At 42.0% G+C, this 23,619-nt stretch overlaps 1 protein-coding gene across 2 annotated transcripts; it reads left to right on the top strand.

Annotated features, from left to right (window-relative positions):
- The first annotated feature begins 788 nt into the window (after positions 1-788).
- Positions 789-23,538, top strand: LOC136443874 (ATP-binding cassette sub-family C member 4-like). Of its 2 annotated transcripts, none has more exons than XM_066441247.1 (29): positions 789-998; positions 2,631-2,725; positions 3,426-3,536; positions 3,898-4,015; positions 4,661-4,873; positions 5,670-5,759; positions 6,313-6,476; positions 7,025-7,150; positions 7,663-7,801; positions 8,241-8,348; positions 8,847-8,990; positions 9,579-9,659; positions 10,016-10,210; positions 10,572-10,666; positions 11,077-11,163; positions 11,615-11,711; positions 12,666-12,845; positions 13,860-13,988; positions 14,626-14,663; positions 15,076-15,324; positions 15,881-15,956; positions 16,364-16,514; positions 17,512-17,742; positions 18,566-18,666; positions 19,689-19,880; positions 20,225-20,470; positions 20,926-21,098; positions 21,724-21,829; positions 22,498-23,538. In XM_066441247.1, the coding sequence occupies exons 1-29, from the start codon at positions 891-893 to the stop codon at positions 22,651-22,653; spliced, it is 3,999 nt and encodes a 1,332-aa protein (XP_066297344.1). In that variant the 5' UTR covers positions 789-890; the 3' UTR covers positions 22,654-23,538. The 2 variants fall into 2 exon arrangements, with proteins under 2 accessions (XP_066297344.1, XP_066297343.1); XM_066441246.1 differs by having other exon boundaries at positions 790-998; positions 15,076-15,320; positions 15,877-15,956.
- Positions 23,539-23,619: the final 81 nt, after the last annotated feature.

The raw sequence follows: 23,619 nt of genomic DNA, 5'->3' as shown, positions 1-23,619 counted from the left end.
AATCTGCATATATTCTCAATAATAAATTGTGTTCATGAGAAAATTGGCGTTTGTTAAAAAGATGACAAAATAATGATAATAAAGATTAAAGCATCTGGTATAATACAACGATGCAGACAACTCATCCATCGAAACAACTTCCAAAGCATCGATAGTTTCTTGCGTAAGGGCAGTATGTAATTCTCAAATGCATCACTTGACTTGAAGTTACATGCTGAATATTTTCAATAACTTTGTATTTGTCTTTGTGTATTGATTAATTTCAATGTAACAAATTGTACTCAATTCAGGTGGAATGCAGTTGCGCTCTCCCTGCTCATGTACATTTGGTGAAGAAATGAGTAATAAATGAATAGAAATTGAATCACTTTTGAGTCTTGACAAATGAATCGTATTCACAATAGTTGTAATCTAGACTTCTTCAAGTTGATGTAAACAAAATCGTGCAGACAATTTCGACCGAACTGCCACGCATGCGTAACTTGCTACCTTCTTAATGTTGTTTTGACTCAAAAGTTTTTATTAAGATAAATTGTACATTATTGTTTTTTACTTTATATGGGTTTCGTGCAGATTATGGTGTATACGTTATTTAGTGACTGTTTGTTTGACTTATGTGCCATGCATTTTTTTCTGTTGTTTTCTGTTTGTTATATGAAAAATCAATAAAAACAGATGTAATAAAAAAATTAAGGATTAAAAAAAAGTTTATGTAAACAAAACCGTGCAGACAATCTCGACCGAACTTCCACGCATGCGTAACTCGGTAAGCGTTCCTGTCCAAAACCAGACAAACCTGTTCTGAGTCGGTGTTTGAGTGATTACAAGGAGCTCCTGTGTGCATCATCGTGTTTCTTGTTTGACTAAAAACATCGCTCCCGTCCCTCGTCATGGGAAAAAAGAGGAAACCCAGCAAGACAGATATCCGCACCGATCTGCAGCAGAGTTTTGGCTCAGATATTTTCGGTTCGGGCGACGAGGATCCGCTTCTGACTAAGGTATGTGGAAAAATTTGACCTACATGCGCCCACCTGTGCCCTTTCTCAAAGCTAATTCTCTTGTACATGAGTAGTCTTTAGTTAGGAAAATTATCAAGAGGGATTTTTGTGACGGATACTCTTTAAAGTGGGTTTAGATGCAGTTTTGTTGTTTTGTCAGTGGAATGCACCCACGAAAGTGTGCAATACATAATCTTTCATCGGTCGGTATTAGGACAAGTAGGCCCCGGGGACAAGTTGTCTCCGAGCGTATCAAGACGTGAAGAGGTGTTTGAGAATTGTTTCGTATGTGAAAAATAGCCCGCATCTTCGCATTTGTAACCAATTTGATTTACATTTCCCCAACCCGTCCACTTTTTGAAACCCAATTCTCTTCTTTAAGCATTTAATTGCAAATTGTCACATGTTAAGTATTACCAAAATACCATTCGGAGATCATTCTGAGTTACTAGCTACATGCATGATACCTTCAGGCTGGTAAAAGGGTGGCCATGGGGCGTTGATGTATTTAAGTTGCCACTACTTGGCACCAAAATCTGAAACACCAAATCGCCTTTCTTACATCACAAGCTATCTAAAGTTATTTGCCAGATAGAAAGCTTAGTAGTACTACGTAGTTTTTAGAAACTACACGTAACTGGTTGACAGGAAAAGATCCGAGGGCGAAGATTTGTTACACACGGGGCCGGTTCGGCCATTGTTTTGTGTTGAGTATGAGGACATTTTTTCTCAAACTACGAAGACTATAGTGTTTCCGAATTTGTCTTTAGTGTAGGAAATACAATAAGACAATTGTAATCTGATGGCCAGGACATGGATGTCGGTCAGACTTGGCCTGATAAGCCATTGTCCGATTGAGAGTTGACAACGGACTGAGTTGTCTGCCCTCCGTACAAAACGAACCCATGGTTTGTGGCTCGAGCCTGTGAATCAGTTCACAACAGGCCACAGACTCGTATTTCCCGAGAACCATAGTAGAATGGAACTCGTTGTCATCAAGTACTGTAGGAGCATCCTCACTAAGTAGCTTTAAAGAACGGTTGCAGTCAGATATGCAAAGACTAGGTGTAACAGACCGTTCGGCGTAACATAACCAGCTGCTGCCGCGCCGCGTGCCTGCGAAGCTGGTGTGTTATGCCTAATGGCAGTTGTACCGGCTATATAGATACAGATACAGACTTGTCACATAATTTTATCTAACATAATTACATATCACATAATCATACATTACCTTCATATGACCCAACTGTTGCCAGAACTGGCACACGAGCATAGGATTGGTAGGCCATTCTGGGCGCTATCCATATATTACTATATATATATATATATATGTATATATATATATATATATATATATATATATATATATATATATATATATATATGTATATATATATATATCCATATATAGCCCCTTTATGTATCAATATATAGCTATAATGATTATAAACTTGCATGTCAAACAGACTGAATGAATTGCTCCTTTTTACAATTGCCAAAAACAGCCGGACAGCCACCACTGTCATGAGTACAACATTAGCATCATAATTCTAATATCTATAATTATTGTAATATAATCATTATAGATAAAAGAATACAGGCCACATTTCATATCAAACATTCTTACTACAGAAGAAACGTGACAGACGTCCGTCAAACCGAGATGATCGACAGGAGAGACGTAACCCCCTGGAAACTGCCAACTGGTTCTCCAAGATTTTCTTCTGGTGAGGACTGGTCAAATCGATTACTGTAAATGCAGAAATATTTGCGATGGTTTTATGCTCGCAGTTTTCGCGGCGACCATTTCACAAAATTTTGTCTAATACTGTAGCAGCATGTGACTAAAGCACTGCCGCGAAATTAAAACCACGGCGAACCCTCCATTTCCCCCTCATCGCGAAATAAAGACCACGCAAATTTAAATGCATTTACAGTACTAGTATTTAGAGTGGGACTGTCGTTGATTATGGTACAGAAAGTAGATTAAATGCTCGGACAAGCTTCTTTTTACAGTTATTAAGAAAAAGATTAACGGTTCTCAGTGGCAAATGTGCTAGATGTTGGCACATCGGCAACCAGATCCGCATTGTGTTTTTTGGCACACAGTTTGACAGATTAGCCGAATAGGCTCGGTGGGCGTCACTCCACCGTCCGGGAAGGTAGTGTAAAGTGCCTTTCCAACGGGCACAACGTCGGGGCATGGTGAGTATAGAACTCGGAACCTATTGATTCCGAGTTCAACGCGCTAACCGTTAGGCCACGCCGACGTCACTAATCTATAGTTATTGCGGTAAATGAATTTCGAAATTTCGGAGGAAAACGGAGATGGGCGCCGTCCCCGCTACACCGAATGATGTGGTAAGGATTTTACCATAAAGACGCGTCAGATGTCAATACACAAACCATTCTACCTTTTTTTTCCAGTTGGGCGAGCGCCATAGTGGCGAAAGGATACAAAAGGAGGCTGGAGAATGAGGACCTGTACCCGCTGAGAGAGAAGGACACCTCCCTGGCCGCTCTCGAAGAGTTCCAACCGTGAGTTTAATAAAATAAACTTATTGACTGATATTCAAAGCAGCCGATACAGTATAACTCCATGCTGACATTTGATAGCCAATGTATTGTAAATATTGGCTATCGATACTAGTAGTACACAAGACGGTGCCTATATGTTAGAATTCCACTTAAGATTGATAAACTGTACATGTGCATAAAAGCTGACTTACGCTGCATAATTTGTCATGAATATGTACCATCAACAGACCAATATGTTCTCATGTTGTTTCTCACACTATATTATATTACCCCCAATGTTTACGAAAATGCAATAGAAAGGGAAGACTTTAAAAACATTACAATATAGTCGACTGATTAGCTATTTTTTTCTTGTACACAGCCATTGGGAAAGAGAACTAAAGGAGTCTACGCCTAAGAAACCGCCCAGCTTACCGAAAGCTCTGATGAGGTGTTACGGGCTGCGGTACTTCCTTATCGGGTTCATGTACCTTTATGAGGTAGGTAACTTTTCAATAAGCTATTTTGGTGAAGGTTAGACGCACAGGTAGACCGTATTTACCTTTGCGGTTTTCCAGAAGATGCGCTTATGCTCATCCTCTGATTGGCTGAAAGCTATTTGGTGGTGACGTCACCGAAACCTGAAACCTCGGGCCAAAAGAGCAGGGTCGATTCTGGCGGCATTTTTGTCGAGCGATTAGATCCTGCCGGAGGAGGGTGAAGCTATGGGGACGATAGATAAACTTTCCAATGACACGTGATACTATCCAATCGTTCAAGTAACAACGAGGAAATTATTTAATTCAAGTTTTCGAACTAGTGCAGCCCTGGCTGTACATGTATGTATTTTTGTACAGCCCAATACATCAAATAAAATAAAAAATCAAGTCGAGGTCAAAGGATACAGAACGGAAGTTCTGCTGCAGTACCAAGGTCACAAACTATGGGGGCAAAAATCAACCTTAACCTCTGTTTTCACAACACCTATACACACATACCAAATATCATTGTAATACCTTCAGAGGTTATTGAGTTATGCTGCAAAAATCCGGAAACACAAACAAACAAATAGACACACACAGACACACCAAAAACTCCACCATTTTTCATGGAGATAATGACGAACCGTTTTATCACCCCCAAAGGATGCGATAGACCTGGTCGAGCCCATCGTCATGGGGTACATCATCCAGTACTTCCAGCCAGGCAGCACCATGACCCTCAGCGATGTCTACATGTACGCGGGGATTCTAGCAGGGCTGGATTTTCTGGAGATCATCATCGGCTACTACGAGTGGCCTGTGGACTTGTGGGGATTTCACATGGGTACGGCAGTCACCAACCTTGTGTATGAAAAGGTACAAGAAACAGATTTGATCCTTTATTTGTTCATCAACTCCGGGAAGGAGGTTCACCTCCGACTGGGATTCTGTTTTGTTTGTTTGTTTGTTTGTTTGTTTGTTTGTTTGTTTGTATTGCATACCCGGTAAACCGCATGAAGGCGTAACAGACCAGGTTTGTACTGAAGAGACCAAGCTGCATATCCGGACAGATTTATATGATCCACTCACACCGGGAAGGACCCCTGGTCTTTTCAATAAGTGCGTTGGGTTCTTTAACGTGCTTGTGGTGTGTCTCTTCTCAAACACGGGACCGCCATTTAACGTCCTATCCGAGGGACGTCCCTAACCGAAGCTAGGTAATCATTTTCAACTGAGTAAAGTGGGGAAAGTCGTGCAAAGTGTAATGTTTTGGGTTTCGTTTCTTTGTTCGTTCCTATATAACTCAAGATCCTTTCGATGAATTTGTAGGGAGCACTTTGACATGTGGGTGGTCTCTGAGGTTTCGAAGAAACATGGTGATTTTGGACCCACTAGCAGTATTTTCAAATTCTGTAACATTTGGGGCCCCCTAGACATATTTTCCTCAAAGTTTCTATCCGAAGGAGGCAGTGGTGGTGTCAGTGTGAGCGTTGGCTTATTAGTAGATTGTTCCAGAGTGAAGTGGCTCTAAACACAAATAATCTCCGGTGTCTGGAGTCAGTTGTGCTGTCAGATCACCGTTATCGTACTTGCCTTTACTATAGACTTTGTAGACTTGCAGTGGGCATGAACATGACTGTTGATTATTGACGTTGTTGTTGTCTGTTCCCAGTGTTTGCGACTGAGCACCGGGGGCCTTTCAAAGACTTCAACGGGTCAAGTCATCAACATTTTTGCGGACGATGTCGAAGCTTTTGAAGAGGTAAGTTGCTATCGATGACATTGTGACTGGTGACGTTGGGTATCAAGAGTGTTTATTAAAAGGAAGGTCGGCAATATCTGTATCTGTGTCTATATAGCCGGTATAAACACTCTTGGCTTCGTTGTAACACACCAGCTTCGCAGGCGCGCGGCGCAGCAGCAGCTGGTTATATTTATCTTTTGTTTGTAAATCCATGTCCGTAGGCTAAATGCAAGGGGACAAGCAGTAGAGAAGGTAACAATAGTAACATGATAATACCATAATTCAGTGCTAAACTTTCTTCCAACACTAAGGTATTTGCGGATCAAATTTTCGACAACCACTGTCGCCTTCTTCAGGATCAATAATGACCAATCACTGCCGAACGTAAACTCGCGAGAGTTACAGACAAGTGACTTTTATTGACTATATGCGTGAATACCTTAATGTTGGAAGAAAGTTTAGCACTGTATTATGATTACTACCAACACAGATGAGCTTCCATTATAATGATAATACCATAATAATGATAATACCATACTCAAAGTGAATACAACTACCTTGTCCTTTTCAGGTTTTCGACGATCTCCACGCCCTTTGGATGGCTCCTCTAGTGACGGTGCTGATCTCGGCTTACCTGCTCAACTTCTTCGGGGTGTCGATTCTGGCTGGGTTCGCTTACATTGCCGTGACGATAATTATCGACGTGGCATTGACGCCACTTCACATCAAATATGGGTATGTAAAAAATCACGGTTAATATGAAAGACTGCTCTGCATTTAGCGGAAGAGGTGGAGGGGAGGGGTGTTGGAAACATGTGTGGCCCTTGGACAGGGTATCAATCGCCTCAAGGCCAAGTCATATTCTTCTTACGATCGTGGCACAATCATACAGTGAGGGCATTCTTAGGACAGTCGGTCTTGTTTTGTACGCTGTCTGCTTGAAAAATCTAAAACATCAAAATCGCACGACTGCAGACGACGAATGGGCCCGAGTCGTCACTAGCCTGGAGTCCAGCCTTCCTAGCTTTAGTTCGGTACCCAAGCTCCTCTCCTCGCCATGCTAAGCGTAGAGAACAACATGTCGCATTTAAGGTCTTTGGTATGACCAGGCCGGGGATCGAACTCACGACCTACCGTGTGCGAGGCGAACACTCTACCCACTCGATCGGCCATTGCACCGACTACAGGTGGAAGGCCATGGAAGAACGTTGGCTTGAAGCCAGTTGAAGGGGAGGGCCATGGAAAATTTTTACAAGATTTTAACTGTTCCTTCTCTTTTCCAGGGTGTTGGAAAATACAACGGGAGACGCGCGCGTTGACATGATGAATCAGATTCTACAGGCGATCAGGATGATCAAGTTACAGGCTTGGGAGAAACCCTTCACGGCAGTTATCAACAAGCTCAGAACGTGAGTTTTTTATCTTCATGAAAAATTGAGATATAGTTTTGGGTGTGTCTGTGTGTGTGTCTATGCGTGTGTCTGTTTGTTTGTTGGGGAATGATTTGATTCATATCTCCTGTCCACGCCAGACGACGATGCGAAACCCCAGTCGTCTTTCTGAGTAATTTAGTTGGACAGTTATACAAACATCTACTGTGGTTTGTTGAAGTTGCTTAATGTTGATAAACACTGACAGTTTACTGAAACCAGCCCTGGAGCGCAGCCGTAGGAGCCACCATCTCAAATTTCAAACCATCAACGCCAGAACAAACAAACACATACAAATATTAATATTCATATTTCCCCGGTACCATTCCCCAGTAGAATGACCTGCCTGGCACGGTTGTGACAGCTCCTACCTTTGAGTCTTACTGTGCCAGGCTGGAGGCCTGCCCGCCTTCCTCCCTTTACTTTGACCCTCGCGGGGTCATCTGTGGGTATTCTTAAGTTGAAGTTGAAGTGTCGATGCTTTCTAACAGGACGGAACTGAGGGTCATCCTGAAAGGTGACCTTGTAACGGGCATCAGCGAGATCTTTGATTGGTTGGGCTTCGACCCCGCCATTTTCCTCATCATCATGACGTACGTGCTAACGGGCAACAAGCTGACAGCAGAGAAGGTTTGTTTGTTTGTTTGTGTGTTTGTTTATGAGATACAAACGGACAAGCTAAAATCGCTGGAATAGTCTTTCAATGAGATACATACAACTACAATGAAAACAATTGCCTAACTCAATATGACAACCTGTTACAACAGCTTTACGGTATACGACAAAAATAGTTACTCTGTCTGTGTGACAAGCAGCTAGATAAAATCCTGAAACAGTCAGACGTTTCAGACACTAAGGAAAGGTACAACAAGTTTTGGGTATAAACCTGTCTGAAACGTTTGACGGTTTCAAATTTTATCTAGTTGTTTGAGTCACTATTTTTGGCGTATCTCATTACCTGGATGTCTAACCTTCATCAACGTGCTTTACTGCATACCCAAGGCTACACATATACATGACTTTATACCCTTGAAAAACAACTAGCTAACTAAAGCCAAACTTTACCAAGGTGTTCGTGATGATGGCGTACATGGAACTGTTGGAAGAAACCGTGGATGACTTTCCAGATGCCATAGAGGGGCTGGCAGATACCAAAGTTTCAGTGGATCGACTGCAGGTACAATTCTATGTACTGTGTGAGAGAAAGAGATAAAGAGAGTGAGAGAGGAAGAGAGAGAGAGTGTGTGTTATTGAGAGTATGTGTGTGTGTGTGTTTGTCTCTGTGTCTGTGTGTGTGTGATTGAAAGAGAGTGTGTGCGTGTGTGCATGTGTTTGTGTGTGTGTGTGTGTGCGTGTGTGTGCGGAAGTGAGTGATGGACTGTATGTGTGTGTGCGCGTGTTTGAGTGATTGAGAGAGAGGGTGCGTGCGTGTAGGTCAGGGAGAGCTTGTGTATGTGCGCGCGCGCGCGCGCGCGTGTGTGTGTGTGTGTGTGTGTGTGTGTGTGTGTGTGTGTGTGTGTGTGTGTGTGTGTGTGTGAATGAATGTGTATACGTGTTTGGGTGCTCACGTTATTGTATATTAGTTTGGTTTATGTATATATTTATCCATTTTAGCCATATGATTTTCACTCGCTGTTCACTACCAGGCTACTAAGTCGCTACTTTCTTTGTGTAGACTTTCCTATCACTAGATGAGCACCAACATCTGGATCCTGCCATTGACATCGGTTTAGCTACAGACGGTCTGGACAAACGTCCCCCGAAAGAGATGGGACCAAAGGGAGTGACCGTTGACATCAGCTCAGCAAGGTGGAAGAAGGTGAGTCGGGAAATCCTAGTGTGCAAAATTAAGAATTTGAATACTTTCTGTCTTTCTTGTCTTAAAATGTCAGTTTTAAGGTTTTACGTATACGCAAGATATCGGAAAATATTGGGTCGTCTATCCAAATATGTTGATTGATTATTGATATGATTCTACATTGGTTTTAATTCACTGCGATTTCCAAATAATTTATCTTGTATCTTGTATAAGAAGCCGAGCCTGCTAAATCTGACTTCTGGACAATATTTTTTCTTTATATCTTATTCTAAAGAGTACAATTGGAAATTTGTGTATGTATTGCAACATAATAAGTTCATAGCAAATTCTTGACGGAAGGCTAATTGCATGTAACGGTGAAAAGGCGAACAAAACAGAACAATGTAACATGTGAATATATTGTGTATAGTTACACGTATATGATATGTGTCGTAGGCAAGCAATGCATGATATATATATGTCATTGCCTTGTAATGCATATTTTGTTATGTAAGACCACCAGAAGACAAATGGATCTTGATAAACCAAAACCTATATCGACATTCATGTTAACAAGAGTCATAAGATAGTTTCATACATTATTTTCAGGCAAGGACATTGAAGAATATCAAATTCGACGTCAAAGAGGGCGAACTGGTTGTCGTCATAGGACCCACGGGGGCCGGAAAGGTAATTTGGTGTTTGTTGTTTCTGTTTTGTTTGTTTGGATTCAATCTACAGATCTTAGAATTTCAGTGTTGCTCACCATAGCCTGCAAATGGTTCCATTTGTACGTATTTTCGTGTATCGTGGCTCAAGTGAACATGTATGTATAGTCTACATATTGTCTTAGTTCCATCAACCCTTTAGGAATATTCCTTAGAATCATCTGCACTTTTTTGGCTTCAAGTACTTGGAAAAAACTTAAGAATATCTACAATCTAAATGCTAATAAGACACAAATGTGGCATCGGATGTAGCACTGTTTATGTGAAGAAGCTCTTGTTACTCAACTTGTTACTTATGTCACAATTTGAACGTTTCAGACCGCATTGCTGTGCACGATTATGCGGGAACTTGCGAAGGTGGACGGGAAGGTGGACGTGCGAGGAACGCTCGCGTTCGCCGCCCAGGAGCCGTGGGCTTACCCGGAGACCGTCAAGAACAACATCGTGGACTTCGGGAAACCCTTCGACCAAGAAAAGTACAACAGAGCTGTCAGCGTCTGCAAGATGGAAAGGGTATGGACATTGACGTCTGACTTTCAGCTTTATCATCGTTTTTGTTTTAATTCCTTCTCTGTTAATGTTTGAAAATGAAATTTCAATGACGTTCAGAACTTCTCTGTCGCAGTCGGAAGAAGACGCTGGTAAACAATATGTAGTTGGTTCTTTTTGGCTGGCCCATTATCTATAGACATTGAACCGTATGTTTACAAAAGCGCAGACTTCACTGAATAGCTTCTCTTGTACTTTGGTAGGTAATGGAAAGGTCCAATAGCTTTTTCCTATCAGGCCAACTCGGACTAGAATAGGTAATTGCAAGAAGGTACTTGTATTTCATGGCTTTACTAAGGTATCTTCTTTTCTCCTGCCGTTCCAGGATATAAAAGGAATGACTCACGGCGACGAGACGTACATCGGGGACAGGGGAGTCACCCTGAGTGGGGGGCAAAAGGCCCGACTCAGCCTGGCGAGGTAAAGCGTCTTGATAAAGTCCATTTTAGCTACGAAGGCGATTCTGCATTTTTTGTACCTTCACCAAGAAGGTAATGATTTGGTAAATTTGTGGGTGGGTGCTTGGTGAGTGGGTTTTTACTTTGTGAACAACATTACTCCAGAATTTGTAAGTGGGTCTTTACGACATTGGTTTTGTAAGTTATCTTCGGCCAGACCAACAGGACAGGTTCGATCATAGAGTCCCTAGCGGCTTACTGTGGAACTGCAGCAGAACGTCCTATTCGTGCATCTTTAAAACAAGTTATAATTTCAGTTCATCTTATAGCTGCATGCCTATAGCAATTAAATCTGGCCGAGAAAACATTTTTTTTAGTTCTAATGTCGATTTAAGTCACATGCATGAAAAAATAAAAACTTTTCATTTACAGAGCTGTGTATATCGACGCCGATATTTACTTGTTTGACGATCCTCTGAGCGCTGTGGACGCTGCAGTTGGTAGAAAACTCTTCAACAAGTAAGTCAAAATTCTATCCAGTTGCTTGAGTAACTATTTTTGGCGTATCTTACTACCTGGATGTCTAACCTTCGTCAACGTAATCAGCTTAACCATTTAATTAAGAGAAAAGGGGTAATGTCCATTCTTAAGTCACTGAACTGCGCCGGTATAAATACGGAGCTATAAATACGTTATCACTTCGATGGTTTATCTTTTAGAAACTCGTCCTATTAATACTCATATTGTCGAATTGTCAGGCCCTAATACTTTTAACCATCCGTTGATTATATTTGTACATGTTTGTTACTCTCCTTAGATGCTGTTCTTAAATGCATGCTGTCTATCTCAACTTGCCAATGATTTTGTTTGCTTTATGTGCACTGGACCATCTGAAAATGGTTGATATGTAATCAGAACTGATATGATACGAACAAAAGGAACCAGAAGAAACTCACAATGTCATTCCCAGGTGCATATTGGGAGCTCTGGGGAGCAAAGCCCGGATCCTGGTGACGCATCAGCTGCAGTTCCTGAAGAAAGCTGACAAGATTCTTGTTCTGGACGAGGTAAACATTACAACTTGGTAAAATTACAAGTTTATACGTTGATAAGATGTCAACACTTAAGTACATGCTACATTAATTAATTGTATTTAATTGTACAAAAAGAATTTGAAAAACTGAATAAAGTCTCTAAACGAGATCATCCACTCTCTCCAATTAGTGAACTTCTGCCAGATGAAAACTAGTTCCACTTGTCTAGAGAGACCATACACAGGCACTGATGCTGTTTGAAATGTGTGAATCTGTTACAGCCTTATCCAGTGTTTGATTAATTTCTTATACCAGTAACAGTGAACTAATCGTGCATTGTGGTCCAGCTCCCGTCTGCATTAGCCTCTACCAGGCTCCACACACAGGTAGCTGAAAAGATAGTAGAAATTTGCCAGATAGACAGATAATATGCCGGAGGAGTTAGCTGACCAGGGAGTACAGTTTGCGACCTATTTCTATTATCTTTCCAGCGACCTGTGGAGCCTGGTAGAGGCTACGTCTGCATGAGGCAATATTTTATTACATGCATACTTAACGGAGCTCATAATTAGACGATGTCATGACAGTTTCTGACTGGATCCAAGATCTGGCCGCACGGCCCCCAAGACTCTGCTTTGTGATAAAGAATGATATGTGTGGTTTAAACGTAGAAGTTAGTTACCTTTATGGCATACTGTAAATGCAGAAATGTTTGCGGTGGTTTTATGTTCGCGATTTTTGCGGTGACCGTTTCACCGCGAACTTAAGACCGCCGCGAAAATTTTTGTCCAATACTGTAGCAGTATGTGACAATACCGCTGCCGTGAACTTAAAACCACCGCAAGAATTTTTGGCCAATACTGTAGCAGTGTGTGACAATAGCGCTGCCGTGAACTTAAAACCACCGCAAACACTCCATTTTCCCTTAGCGCGAAATAAATACACGAGATCTTAAATGCATTTACACTATTCGTCATTGTTTTTCAGGGTGAACAGGTTGCCTTTGGGACGTACGAAGAAGTCGCTGCATCTGGAGTTGACTTCACTGAACTCCTGGCATGCACCGACGAAGATCTAGAGACCACCAATGACGAGTTAGGCTCACAAGCGAGCTTTTACGGCAGCACAACCGCCGTAGGCGTAGTAGACAAGCCTCTCATGGCCAAGGTAAGCCAAACCTCACAAGCCGGTGGCTCCGTGTATGAATGGATGAAAGCTATATTACCGTGTCTTGCGCCATTTTGCGCCCAGCCAATGCGGGCTTATAAGACACCGTATACGTTACATTAATTGCATAAACAAAAGATCAGGAGTATAGAGATAAACAAAAGTCGACTAAAAGCAGAATATGCACAGGGTGGAATAAATGAATGAATATATAACATACAAAAGGTGGATGAACATAAATATCAACTCCGGTTGGATAATCATAAATGTAAATAGACAGGAATTTCGCAAACAGGAGCATATGGACATAAATGTGTATTTCTAGACCTTCAGCGCCCAACATCTACATACTAAACAACAAAACAAACGTATCGGAGAGAGTCGGGGTGACAACTTCTGCTTTGAAGTGAAGTGAAATGCCACAACTCGGATTGGGGATTTAGAAAAGACGAAGTCTTGTCACTTATTACTTATTAGTCTTTTTCCACCGTATGTCATTGGTCCTCCTTGACAATGGGCGAACATATGAGAAATCTTGATTGACACAACAAATGTACAGCGACTTTCATAAGGTTTACTAAATCTATGCGTACAGTCAATTCAGTGGATACAAATGAATTAACCTATACGTAAATGTACATATGCTAGTCACGACATCCCTTTTTGTCGATGCAAAAACAATTACGCTACTAATACAACAGGAGAATCACATATATATATACTGTTCCTAACTGATGCACATTACGTTACTTTGTACCATTGTGCGAAATAAACATCTGTACAATCTACCAATATTTCCCTACTATGGCCACAGTTTGCAGATAGAACCCGATGATAAATCTATTTTCCTTTCCGAATCTGTCGCAGTCCACCAACTTCTTGGAAGAAGAAAGAGAGGAAGGAAGTGTAGGATGGCGGGACATCAATACAATATACCAATATTTCCTTACTATGGCCACAGTTTGTAGATAGAAACCGATGATATATCTATTTTCCTTTCCGAATCTGTCGCAGTCAACCAACTTCTTGGAAGAAGAAAGAGAGGAAGGAAGTGTAGGATGGCGGGTGTACCTGAAGTATCTCACCTCAGGACCTCCAACTTGGGTTCTATTTGTAGTGGTCCTCTCTCTCGTCGCTTTTGAGGTAAGACTTTTCATCATCATCATATCGGGCAGCTTGCCCGGACTAGGGTTGCTCTTTCCCTCCAGGCAACACGGTCCGCCATAAGTTGGTCTAGATGTTCAGACCGCGCTCCTAGATCCCCAGCAAGCTGGTCTTTTACTTTTACTTATGACTTTTACATATTGTTAAACAGGGACAAAGTGAAAGAGCTATCAAAGAACAAGTGCTTTACAGTCGCCAGATCAAACAAACATTGCCACACACATACCTGTCAACGGGTTTCGCCATCATGATCATGCTGTGACGGAGCACAACATAGTACGCTAATCATGGAATCTTTGGAAGCAAATGCATATGATATATGGAGACACTCTTGTACGTTTGGGACCGCATTGTGGATGCCGTTCCATGTAACAGCGTATATATGGAAATACTTTGCGTTTGTGAACGCATCTATTAGCAGCGACACCTGCGCTGAAGTGTTACTGCCTTGATGAAAGTGACAAGTGATGGCCACCGAAACGTCGGTTGAATAAAAATAATATCTTTATTCGATATATAGAGAGTTAGCTAGTAGGTAAACGTTACACCTGAGTGATGTCATTGTATTTGTGCCCGTTAGACGAAGTAGAAATTGTAAATTCAAATATTGTTTCAGAGTCTTGATTTGCTGGCAGATTGGTGGGTAGCTCAATGGTGAGTACATTAAACACTTTGTGTTTGCAAATTTTACAAATTTTACAAAGTTTACTACACGTATATTCTAACTCACAGTTGTGATATTTTATGTCAGTTGACCATACCAATCTCGCAGCATGTACACAATACAGGTTGATTCTGTTCTTCAAATAAGCCAATTAACCTGTAAAGAAACGAATTCAACATGTCGTTAACTTTTTTAAAGAATTTGTCCAGACAAAAAAATAACACCGGCAGGAGAATAAGTTCTTCTTCTTCTTGTGGTTATGTGCTCAACCTCATCATTCTGAGGGCTACGGCACAGTATCTTGGTCAAGGTCAATTGGGGCACTGGTTGCTCGCAGTCTACTAGTATTTGTGTTTTGTGTCTGGTTGTGTTGGAAGAAACTCATTTCTATTCTCCTCACAGGGTGGACAACATCGCCTACCTAAACTCTACCCTGCCGACAGGAGAGCCTCGGCCAGTGCCCGGACCCGTCTCACTCTATTACCTGAAAGTGTACGCAATCATTGAGGGTGTCGGCGCCTTTCTCGCCATAGTATCCCCTGCGCTGATCATTTACGTCACCTACATTGCTTCAGTCAACCTCCACAACATGATGTTCGATGCAGTCATCAGGGCGCCAATCAACTTCTTTGACAAGAACCCCAGTGGTACGTGTGAATTATATTCATCGTTTATTTGTATTTTCGTCTCTTGGCTCGAGTGTAAAAGGCATACAGCTAGGGCTGCCCATATGCTGAGAAAGACGATACATTTTGTGTAATCAAGATCGAATATGTCCTCGGTTTCATCCACTATGATGGAGATGATATACAGGTGTACAAATGTACTACAAAAGAGCATGATCCGTATACTATAATATCCCGTTGTCGTGTTAACTGTACATACACATTGTGCAAATCAATGATCCTTGATAGCTAGTTTTTCGTATGATAAAGCATATGGAACATCACGTTGACACAAAACTCAGCGTTTGCAATTGGTTTTCGCATCAGTAGATACAGGAGTTCTCACTGGATAAACACCAGATCTCCATCGTTGTTGGTAAATATTAGAAGGACTACACTAGTTTATTACTACGCCGCGGAAAACACCGATGAAAACACCAACACATGATACTGAGTTAGTGAACGACCTATAACATAATGGCAATGGGGCAAGGATCATTTACTTGAACTGCTTACGTTGTTGTTCCCCATGCTACAGGGAGGATTCTTAACAGGTTTGCAGACGACTTGGGCGAGGTGGAAGAGGAAATTCCCGAAGAATTCCTTGAGAGTACCGAGGTTGGTACTGTGTATGCCGTTTAGGGAACTGGCAAAAAGGATAAATTTTGTAGATCAACTTACCAGACATTAAGTTCATTCAATATACATCGCTTTCATTGTTACTGATAGAAAAAAGTAACAAGACGTTCAGAAAGTATAAGCAATATCAAAGACATATTTATATATATATATCATCATTTACTTTCGGTGAAACGCAGAATGATATTGCAGGTAGATTCTGACACAACAATTTATCAAGAAGGAAGATGTTGAGGCCATATGGTACATTAGGCGCCATCTTTTTGTACCACACATGCACTTAGACGTTTAGTCTCCAAATCCACACTTACTTTTCTCTTGATGTATGATTCATTTGCTGCTTTCTTCGACAAAATTAGTAAGTATGTCTCCTTTTGTTTCTGCAGGCTCTCCTCGGTGCCATCGGCGCGGTAGTGATAGTGTGCATCGCCAATCCTTGGGCCATGCTGCCGGTACTGCCCCTGGTCGTAGCCTTCGTACTCATGTACAACTACTACATCCCGGCAGCACGGCATCTGGCGAGACTGGATGCGACAAGTAAGACCCTTAACCCCTGTCCTGCTGACGTTTTTCTATGCAATACATTTCGTTAATTTGATTTCTTTTATCAGGTTATTTTCCCTTGACTAAACTTCTACGCTGCGGTGGCATTGTTATTTCCGCATTTGGTGCGTTTCGCTGTGGTACGATGCATTCACCTGAAACATACCCACAACCCTAGCCTCTGTCGCAGACTCCTTACCAAGTTACAGCATAATAACATTTTACTCGGCCAGCAATAAGAAAAAAATGTAATAGTAAATCTATAACTTGAAAAAGAAAACAGCCGGAAGGAGTCTGCAACAGAGACTACCCCAACTCGTACATATACAGGACCCACATACATGCAGGTTCTGTATATATGTAGAGCCTAGATAAAGGCTTCCCGCAGCACAAGGGGTTTAACACGTCAGCCCTCTCAAACCTCAGAAGTAAATAGCTCCGATATAAAACATGACATTTTTTGTCAAAAAGGAACGTGAGATGAATGAAAATTGATTTATAAACGGCAGAAAGTGACCGAGAAGATGTGCGAAAGGTGTGGTGAAGTGAGGAACTTCACTCAAGCTGAAAGTACCTAGCCTAGGTTTAGCCTGTATTTACACAAGCTCTCAGCCGGAGGTTACTGACCCCCACCCAGGGTTAAAGGCGGTCACGGAAACCGGCTGGACACTAGTAGCGCGATTCGTCAGGCTAGCCTAGGTTAGGGCCGTCCCTCGGATAGGACGTTACATGGAGGTACCGTGTTTGGGGAGAGCCACACCCTACGCACGTTAAAGAACCTACCACACCTTTCGCACATCTTCTCGCTCACTGTATATCTGCCGTTTATCAAGGGCATAAGATCGGTTACACGACCGGATTTGAGCCCGGTACCTCTGGGTTTCGGGCCAAACACGTTGCCGTTACGCCACGCAACCCCACATATTTCGCATGGACGTCATTTTGTTCCCTTCTTTAAGACTTTTCTTTTCTACTTCCAACACTTCCTCAGACTCCAGCCCCATCTACACGCACGTGACGTCAGTAATGGAGGGTCTGTGGACCATCAGAGCTCTGTCGGCGCAGGAGAACTTCAAAAGGAGGTTCAGGGCTATCATTGACCAGCACAACCAGGTGGAGTTCCTCCACATGGCCACGGAGAATTGGTATGAAGTCAGGGTGGAGCTGCTCAACGCCGTCTTCGTCACATGCGTCACGTTCTTGTGTATATTCTCTGCAGAAAGTACGTTGCGTTTAACTTTTCTCATTCACACTTTTTTCATTCATATGCGCGATCATCAATATATATATATCTTCTTCTAGCCTGAATACCAGCGTCCGTAGTGCCCGCTGGCTCAATTCTTGTCGCTTGCTAGCCACGGACAAGAATTCTTGTGGTTAGCAAGCGACAAGCATTGAGCCAGCGGTCACTGCGGAGGCTGGTACTCAGGCTAGCAAAAAGCAAAGTGATTACAAGAAGCCCTCACATAAGACAAAAGTTTAAAAGATAAACATAGACATAAAACAATAGCATGGAGTAAAAAACATTTTTTTTATTTTCTAACAAACCTTTGAGGGTGCAACGGGGCACTTTCGGAAGGGACGTAAAATTTGGGTCCTTTGTCCAAGGAGGTGCCACGGGCACTATAAAGAGAAGGGACTTGCAACGTGTAAAGATCATACCTTACTGAGGCAGCAAGGAAACTTGCGCCACTAGGTGCTACGAATGTCTAAACGAACGAACATGCACGGTTTGAACAAAAATCTATACACGGGAACAAGCATTATCAGAATGGTATAACTGAAATGTCCGTTACCATTTAAAGAGGGGCAACTGCGGGTATATCCTAAGTTATTCACATTCCTTTAAACAGAAGACTTTGTTTAGAATCGACCGATCTCATTTCAATATTAAAACAAGACACGTAAACATTATTGATTTATATTCCAACTTCCCATGATTTACTGCACAATTTGCTGTATACCATTTTCATAGATATTTCATAACATCTAAGAAATAATTTCTGTTATTGATTCATTCTGTTTATGATTTACCAACTGCACAGGTCTCGGCGCTGGGACTGTTGGTCTTCTTCTGACCTACGCCCTTTCCATGAACGAACACTGTGAGGAGATAGTTGAGTCCATGACAGAAATGGAGGGGGCGGTAAGTTACTAAGTACAGTTTACTGTCATATATTGTCAGGCAAATTGTGTCTTATCCTTATCTCAAAGCCATATGCATGACGAGCAATTAATGAAAGTTTCAAAGTTCTTGCCCTTTAGGCTAATTGCAAGTACATCTAACATGAAAAGGGCGGACAGACAGTCATGAATAGTATAGCACTCTAGTCTAACTACTGACACTAAAGTTTAATTCATTGCCATTGGGTGCGACTTCTTTTTTCAAGACAGTGGAAGACAAATGATACTACTTTTTCTGTAATGTGCGGGTTTGGTGACTCGGTCAAAAGTAGAGTAGTTTTATTCTATTTTCATTTGTAAACGTGGGGAAATTAGGATGGAAATTGACCTGTTGTAGTGAGTGCGCAACTGCTTCGCCCAGTGGCCATAGAAACGGATTTGGAGAACGAAGAAGTTGTCATGACTATCAGTACCAGTATTTGGATGATTATCAACCCAGAATAGACGTGTTAAAGAAATCGTTGTCTCCACGGGTTATTCCAGAATGGAACCTATCGTTATCAAATACGGAAGACCCCTTTTCATTAAGCAGCAGTGTGCCTGCGCCTGTGCAACTGGTGTGTTAAGTCGAATGGTTGACTAATTGAGGTTAGAGAGGGACTACTTGTCTACGGGTCGTGTGGCGTAAACCCACGTGGGCAGGGTTTACGCCTCAGAAACCAGCGGTCCCGGGTTTGAATCCCCTGGCGCCACCGATGTTGTGCCCTTGGGAAAAGGCATTTCACACGACTTTCCTCACCCCACCCAGGTGTAAAATCGGGTCTATTATGAGTGGGTCACACGTTTATGAGTGGGTCACACGTGTATTGCACTGTTGCAATTCTAATTAAGAAAATCAAATTAATTGAAATATGTGACAATCAATCTTGTCTGTGCTCAGATGGTTTTTTTTAATACGGAGAACCATGCGTACGTAGGATCTCAGCTCACTACACTGCTGTATATCTGTTAACACGATGCATGATGTTCTTGTTGTACTTTCAGATGATCCATGCCGAGAGGGTGCTAGAATACGCCGAGCTGACACCCGAAGCGCCGTGGGAGACCGACCACAAACCGCCGCCCGGCTGGCCATCGTACGGCGCGATCGACCTCGACGGAGTCTACCTTTCTTACGACGAGCATGATCCTCCCGTTCTGAAGAACGTCAACGTGAATATAGTCGGAGGAGAGAAGGTACGCTTCAGTCCTGGCTCTTTGATTACCTGGTCAGGTATCCATCTTAATCTAGCCACGTTTTCTAATTTGATCGCTTCCCAGCACAAATCGTTGGAGCTCGTATGATTGATTTCAGGCTAACAATTTTTGTTAATCTTATCTACATGTAATTTCGCTTGCTTTTCTGGTAGGCATTTTCGCCAGCTATTAGTAAACAATACATAGGCAATATTCACACTGTTTGTCTTCTGCAACGGGCCACATGATTGTCGTCCTTCCATACCGTAAAGGCATTCAGCATTGCCTCTCCATGAAAAGTTGAACATCAGTCACAATGGTACGTCTCTTCATTTCATTCCCAGGTGGGTATCGTGGGCCGTACCGGCGCGGGGAAGAGCTCTCTGTTCATGGCGCTGATGAGGCTGGTAGAACCGACAGGCAGTATCCGGATAGACGGGGTGGACATCAGCAAACTGGGGCTGCACGATCTCAGGAAGAAGATCTCCGTCATTCCTCAGGATCCCGTCATGATAAAGGGTAGCTTGAGGAGAAATCTGGATCCCTTAGAGACCCACTCGGATCACGCCTTGTGGACAGCACTTGATGAGGTAAGACGGCCGAGTAAAAAGCAAGGACCTTTTTTCAACCAATTAAAAAAGCAACGCTTGAAATTAGTCCCTCCTGCGTAACAATACAAATATATTCCTGATATGCTATTGCAAGTGACATTATTCACTCAGTCAATTCTCTCTCTCTTTGTATGTATATATATATATATATATATATATATATATATATATATATATATATACGTATATACGTATACGAATGTATATGTAGTGATGATATCCAAACACCAGAAAATATATAGTCAGTCAACTGCATGCATATCATTCTATCCATCGACATACATACTAATGACATATTTCTCTGACCTCTCTCTGATCTCTTTCACTGATCTCTCTTTCTCTCTCTCTCTCTCTCTCTCTCTCTCTCTCTCTCTCTCTCTCTCTCTCTCTCTCTCTAATATTTGGGCTTAATTTTTCGTTGTTATTTTGTTTAGGTGAACATCGCCGACGATATACGGAAGCTTCCCTACCGACTTGCCACGGAGATGGGGACGAGTAGCAGCAGTCTCAGCGTGGGACAGAAGCAGCTCCTGTGTCTGGCACGGACCATTCTGGGCTACAACCGCATCCTGCTTATCGACGAGGCGACTGCGAACATGGATCTGAGGTACAGTGCTGTTCAGTTCTCTCCTTTTTCAGTTTTCTTATTGTTCAGTTCTCTCCTTGTTCAGTTCTCTCCTTGTTCAGTTCTCTCCTTGTTCAGTTTTCTCCTTGTTCAGTTCTCTCCTTGTTCAGTTCTCTCCTTGTTCAGTTCTCTCCTTGTTCAGTTCTTTCCTTGTTCAGTTTTCTCCTTGTTCAGTTCTCTCCTTGTTCAGTTTTCTCCTTGTTCAGTTCTCTCCTTGTTCAGTTTTCTCATTGTTCAGTTCTCTCCTGTTTCAGTTTTCTCCTTGTTCAGTTCTCTCCTTGTTCCTTTCTCTCATTGTTCAATTCTCTCACTGGTCAGTTCTCTCATAGCTCTTTTATATCATTGTCTAGTTTTCTAATTGTTTTCTCATATCAGTATTTTCGCCTGAGCCTGATTGACATTAACATTCCAACTAAGGCCACGTTGATTTGATTACTAGTATAAAACTGTTGCGAGCAACAGCATAGTGGGTTTTTTAATCGCTGTATTAAAACACTGAAATGATTCTTGCTACCATGTTATCGAGTTTTTGAGTTTGTTTTTAATGACTATATGATGATGTTGGAAATGGTTGTTTATTATTAACTTTGACTTGGTCGTTTTGCAGATCAGACAGGCTGATCCAGACCACCATCAGGGAGCGCTTCAAACACTGCACCGTGCTGACGATCGCACACAGACTCAACACCGTCATCGACTCAGACAGGATCTTGGTACGTTTTCTCTCACAGATATACATACCCTGCTTAACACGTGCCATTTCTGTCCTACTAGCGCTGTCTTTGACGAAAGTGTTCCGAATAAAACTAGGGGTTTTATATATGTTCGATATGATGTTCGACTGGACGGTGTGGGTCCATTGCGCCGGTGCCCGTAGGGGGTGAAGTCCCGGTCGGGCCCGAAGCCACAAGTTTGTCCAGGTGGACTGCCGTGAACCGGGGGGAGGGGTGCCTACCGGTGCTCGCACGATTGGCTCACGGCGTCTATTTGTTACCGGGCCCCTTTTCGCGCCGAAGTCGTCTAAAACCACCCACTATTAGTCTTATTTAGCTGCAACCTTAATGTTTACGAGTTCACTATAATTGTATAGGCCCCATTTCTTTACATAACAATTAAACAGCTTTAACATAGGATATTTGGAGTTTCTTTTAACACAACCAGGTAATCTCACCTGGTGACGTTTCGGGGTCTGTCAGACACCTTCTTCAGAGCTTCTGACTGGAGTACTGCTTCTCACCGCTATAAGTTAAAGTTAACATAGTTTAACATAGTTGTATCATTAAACACTTGGCCATTTAAGTACATTTTATGCTTCCAACAGGTTGGGCATGATTTTAATCTTAAGTAGGTTTCTAAGTTTTTTTCTTTTGTACCTTTGCAGGTGATGGAAGACGGTCGTGTGGCAGAGTTTGACGAGCCCCACGTTCTGCTGACGCAACATCCAGACGGCGTCTTCAGCAAGCTGGTGTCTGAAGTTGGGGAGTCCATGGAGCGTCAGCTGAGGGAGGCCGCGCACCAGAGCTATCTGCAAAAATGAGACAAGAATTCACCATAATAGCCGAGCAACTTTGAGTTAACTGCCGGAGATAGATAAACGTTATGTGCTGCAATTTTCAGTCGTCAAAAATGGTACACAGCCAGGAGATATGATTGGTTTCATCAGTAAGAATGTGCGAAGATCCCCTTTCCTGAACAGTGTTCTTGCATTGTCAAATTAAAACGATACTTGTCGACTGACAACGCAGTGTAGTTCATATGGAATGTTTCCCCTAGATTTAAGTTGATATGAAAGTAAAATAAAGCGTGTGAACTTGTAGCGGAATGCTTAAGGGGACGAGCAATGCTTTTACGAAAAAGCAAAAGTTAGAATAAGCCACCACAGTACCGCGTTCTAGACAATAGCCAAGGCCAAATAAGTACGTAATCTCGAAGAATTCCATGTTATCTTCTCATATGGGGAAACCCCTTAAGCTTGTATTACTAACTTTATCTTGGCAGTGGATGTACAAATGTATATGAATTAGCAGCTTGAAATCAGTTGGGAAATTCACATTTTGACGTGATGCTCCTCATTCATGGCCAAATGTTAATGTCAATGATATGTCCGTATCTAAATTCTTAATGTCTCGAACGTTTTTAAATCATTAAAGTTGTTAGGGTTAGGGTTAGGGTTAGCTGAATTGCATTAATAAATGTGTCAATAAAAGTTTACCTCTGCCGTTAACGTTACAAAAAGTTATCTCATAAACTGACAGGCCATCATAACTTTCTGGTGATTAATATATGGAAATTTGGTTGATTTCAACAATGTTTACTCTTTTTACTGTATCAGTGAATAAGAGCTTGTATGTTGTTTGCTGCGAAAGCTACTTTGAAACGAATTGAATAATGGCATTAAAAATTCCTGAACATGTGCAAATTACTGTTGTGGAAAGATGTCCTTATTTCTTTATCTTTATTAGAAATTGCAACGCTACAATACACAGTGGAACCCCAGGCAGAC

The sequence above is a fragment of the Branchiostoma lanceolatum genome, chromosome 10 (genome assembly GCF_035083965.1).
Source record: "Branchiostoma lanceolatum isolate klBraLanc5 chromosome 10, klBraLanc5.hap2, whole genome shotgun sequence".
Classification (NCBI taxonomy): Eukaryota; Metazoa; Chordata; class Leptocardii; order Amphioxiformes; family Branchiostomatidae; genus Branchiostoma; species Branchiostoma lanceolatum.
This window is presented reverse-complemented; position numbering and strand designations above follow the sequence as displayed.

Coding starts and splice junctions, on each gene's coding strand:
- LOC136443874 (XM_066441247.1), top strand. CDS start 891: ATGGGAAAAAAGAGGAAACCCAGCAAGACAGATATCCGCACCGATCTG. Junction 4,016..4,660: donor GGTTCATGTACCTTTATGAG/GTAGGTAACTTT, acceptor TCACCCCCAAAG/GATGCGATAGACCTGGTCGA. Junction 11,164..11,614: donor GGTAGAAAACTCTTCAACAA/GTAAGTCAAAAT, acceptor TGTCATTCCCAG/GTGCATATTGGGAGCTCTGG.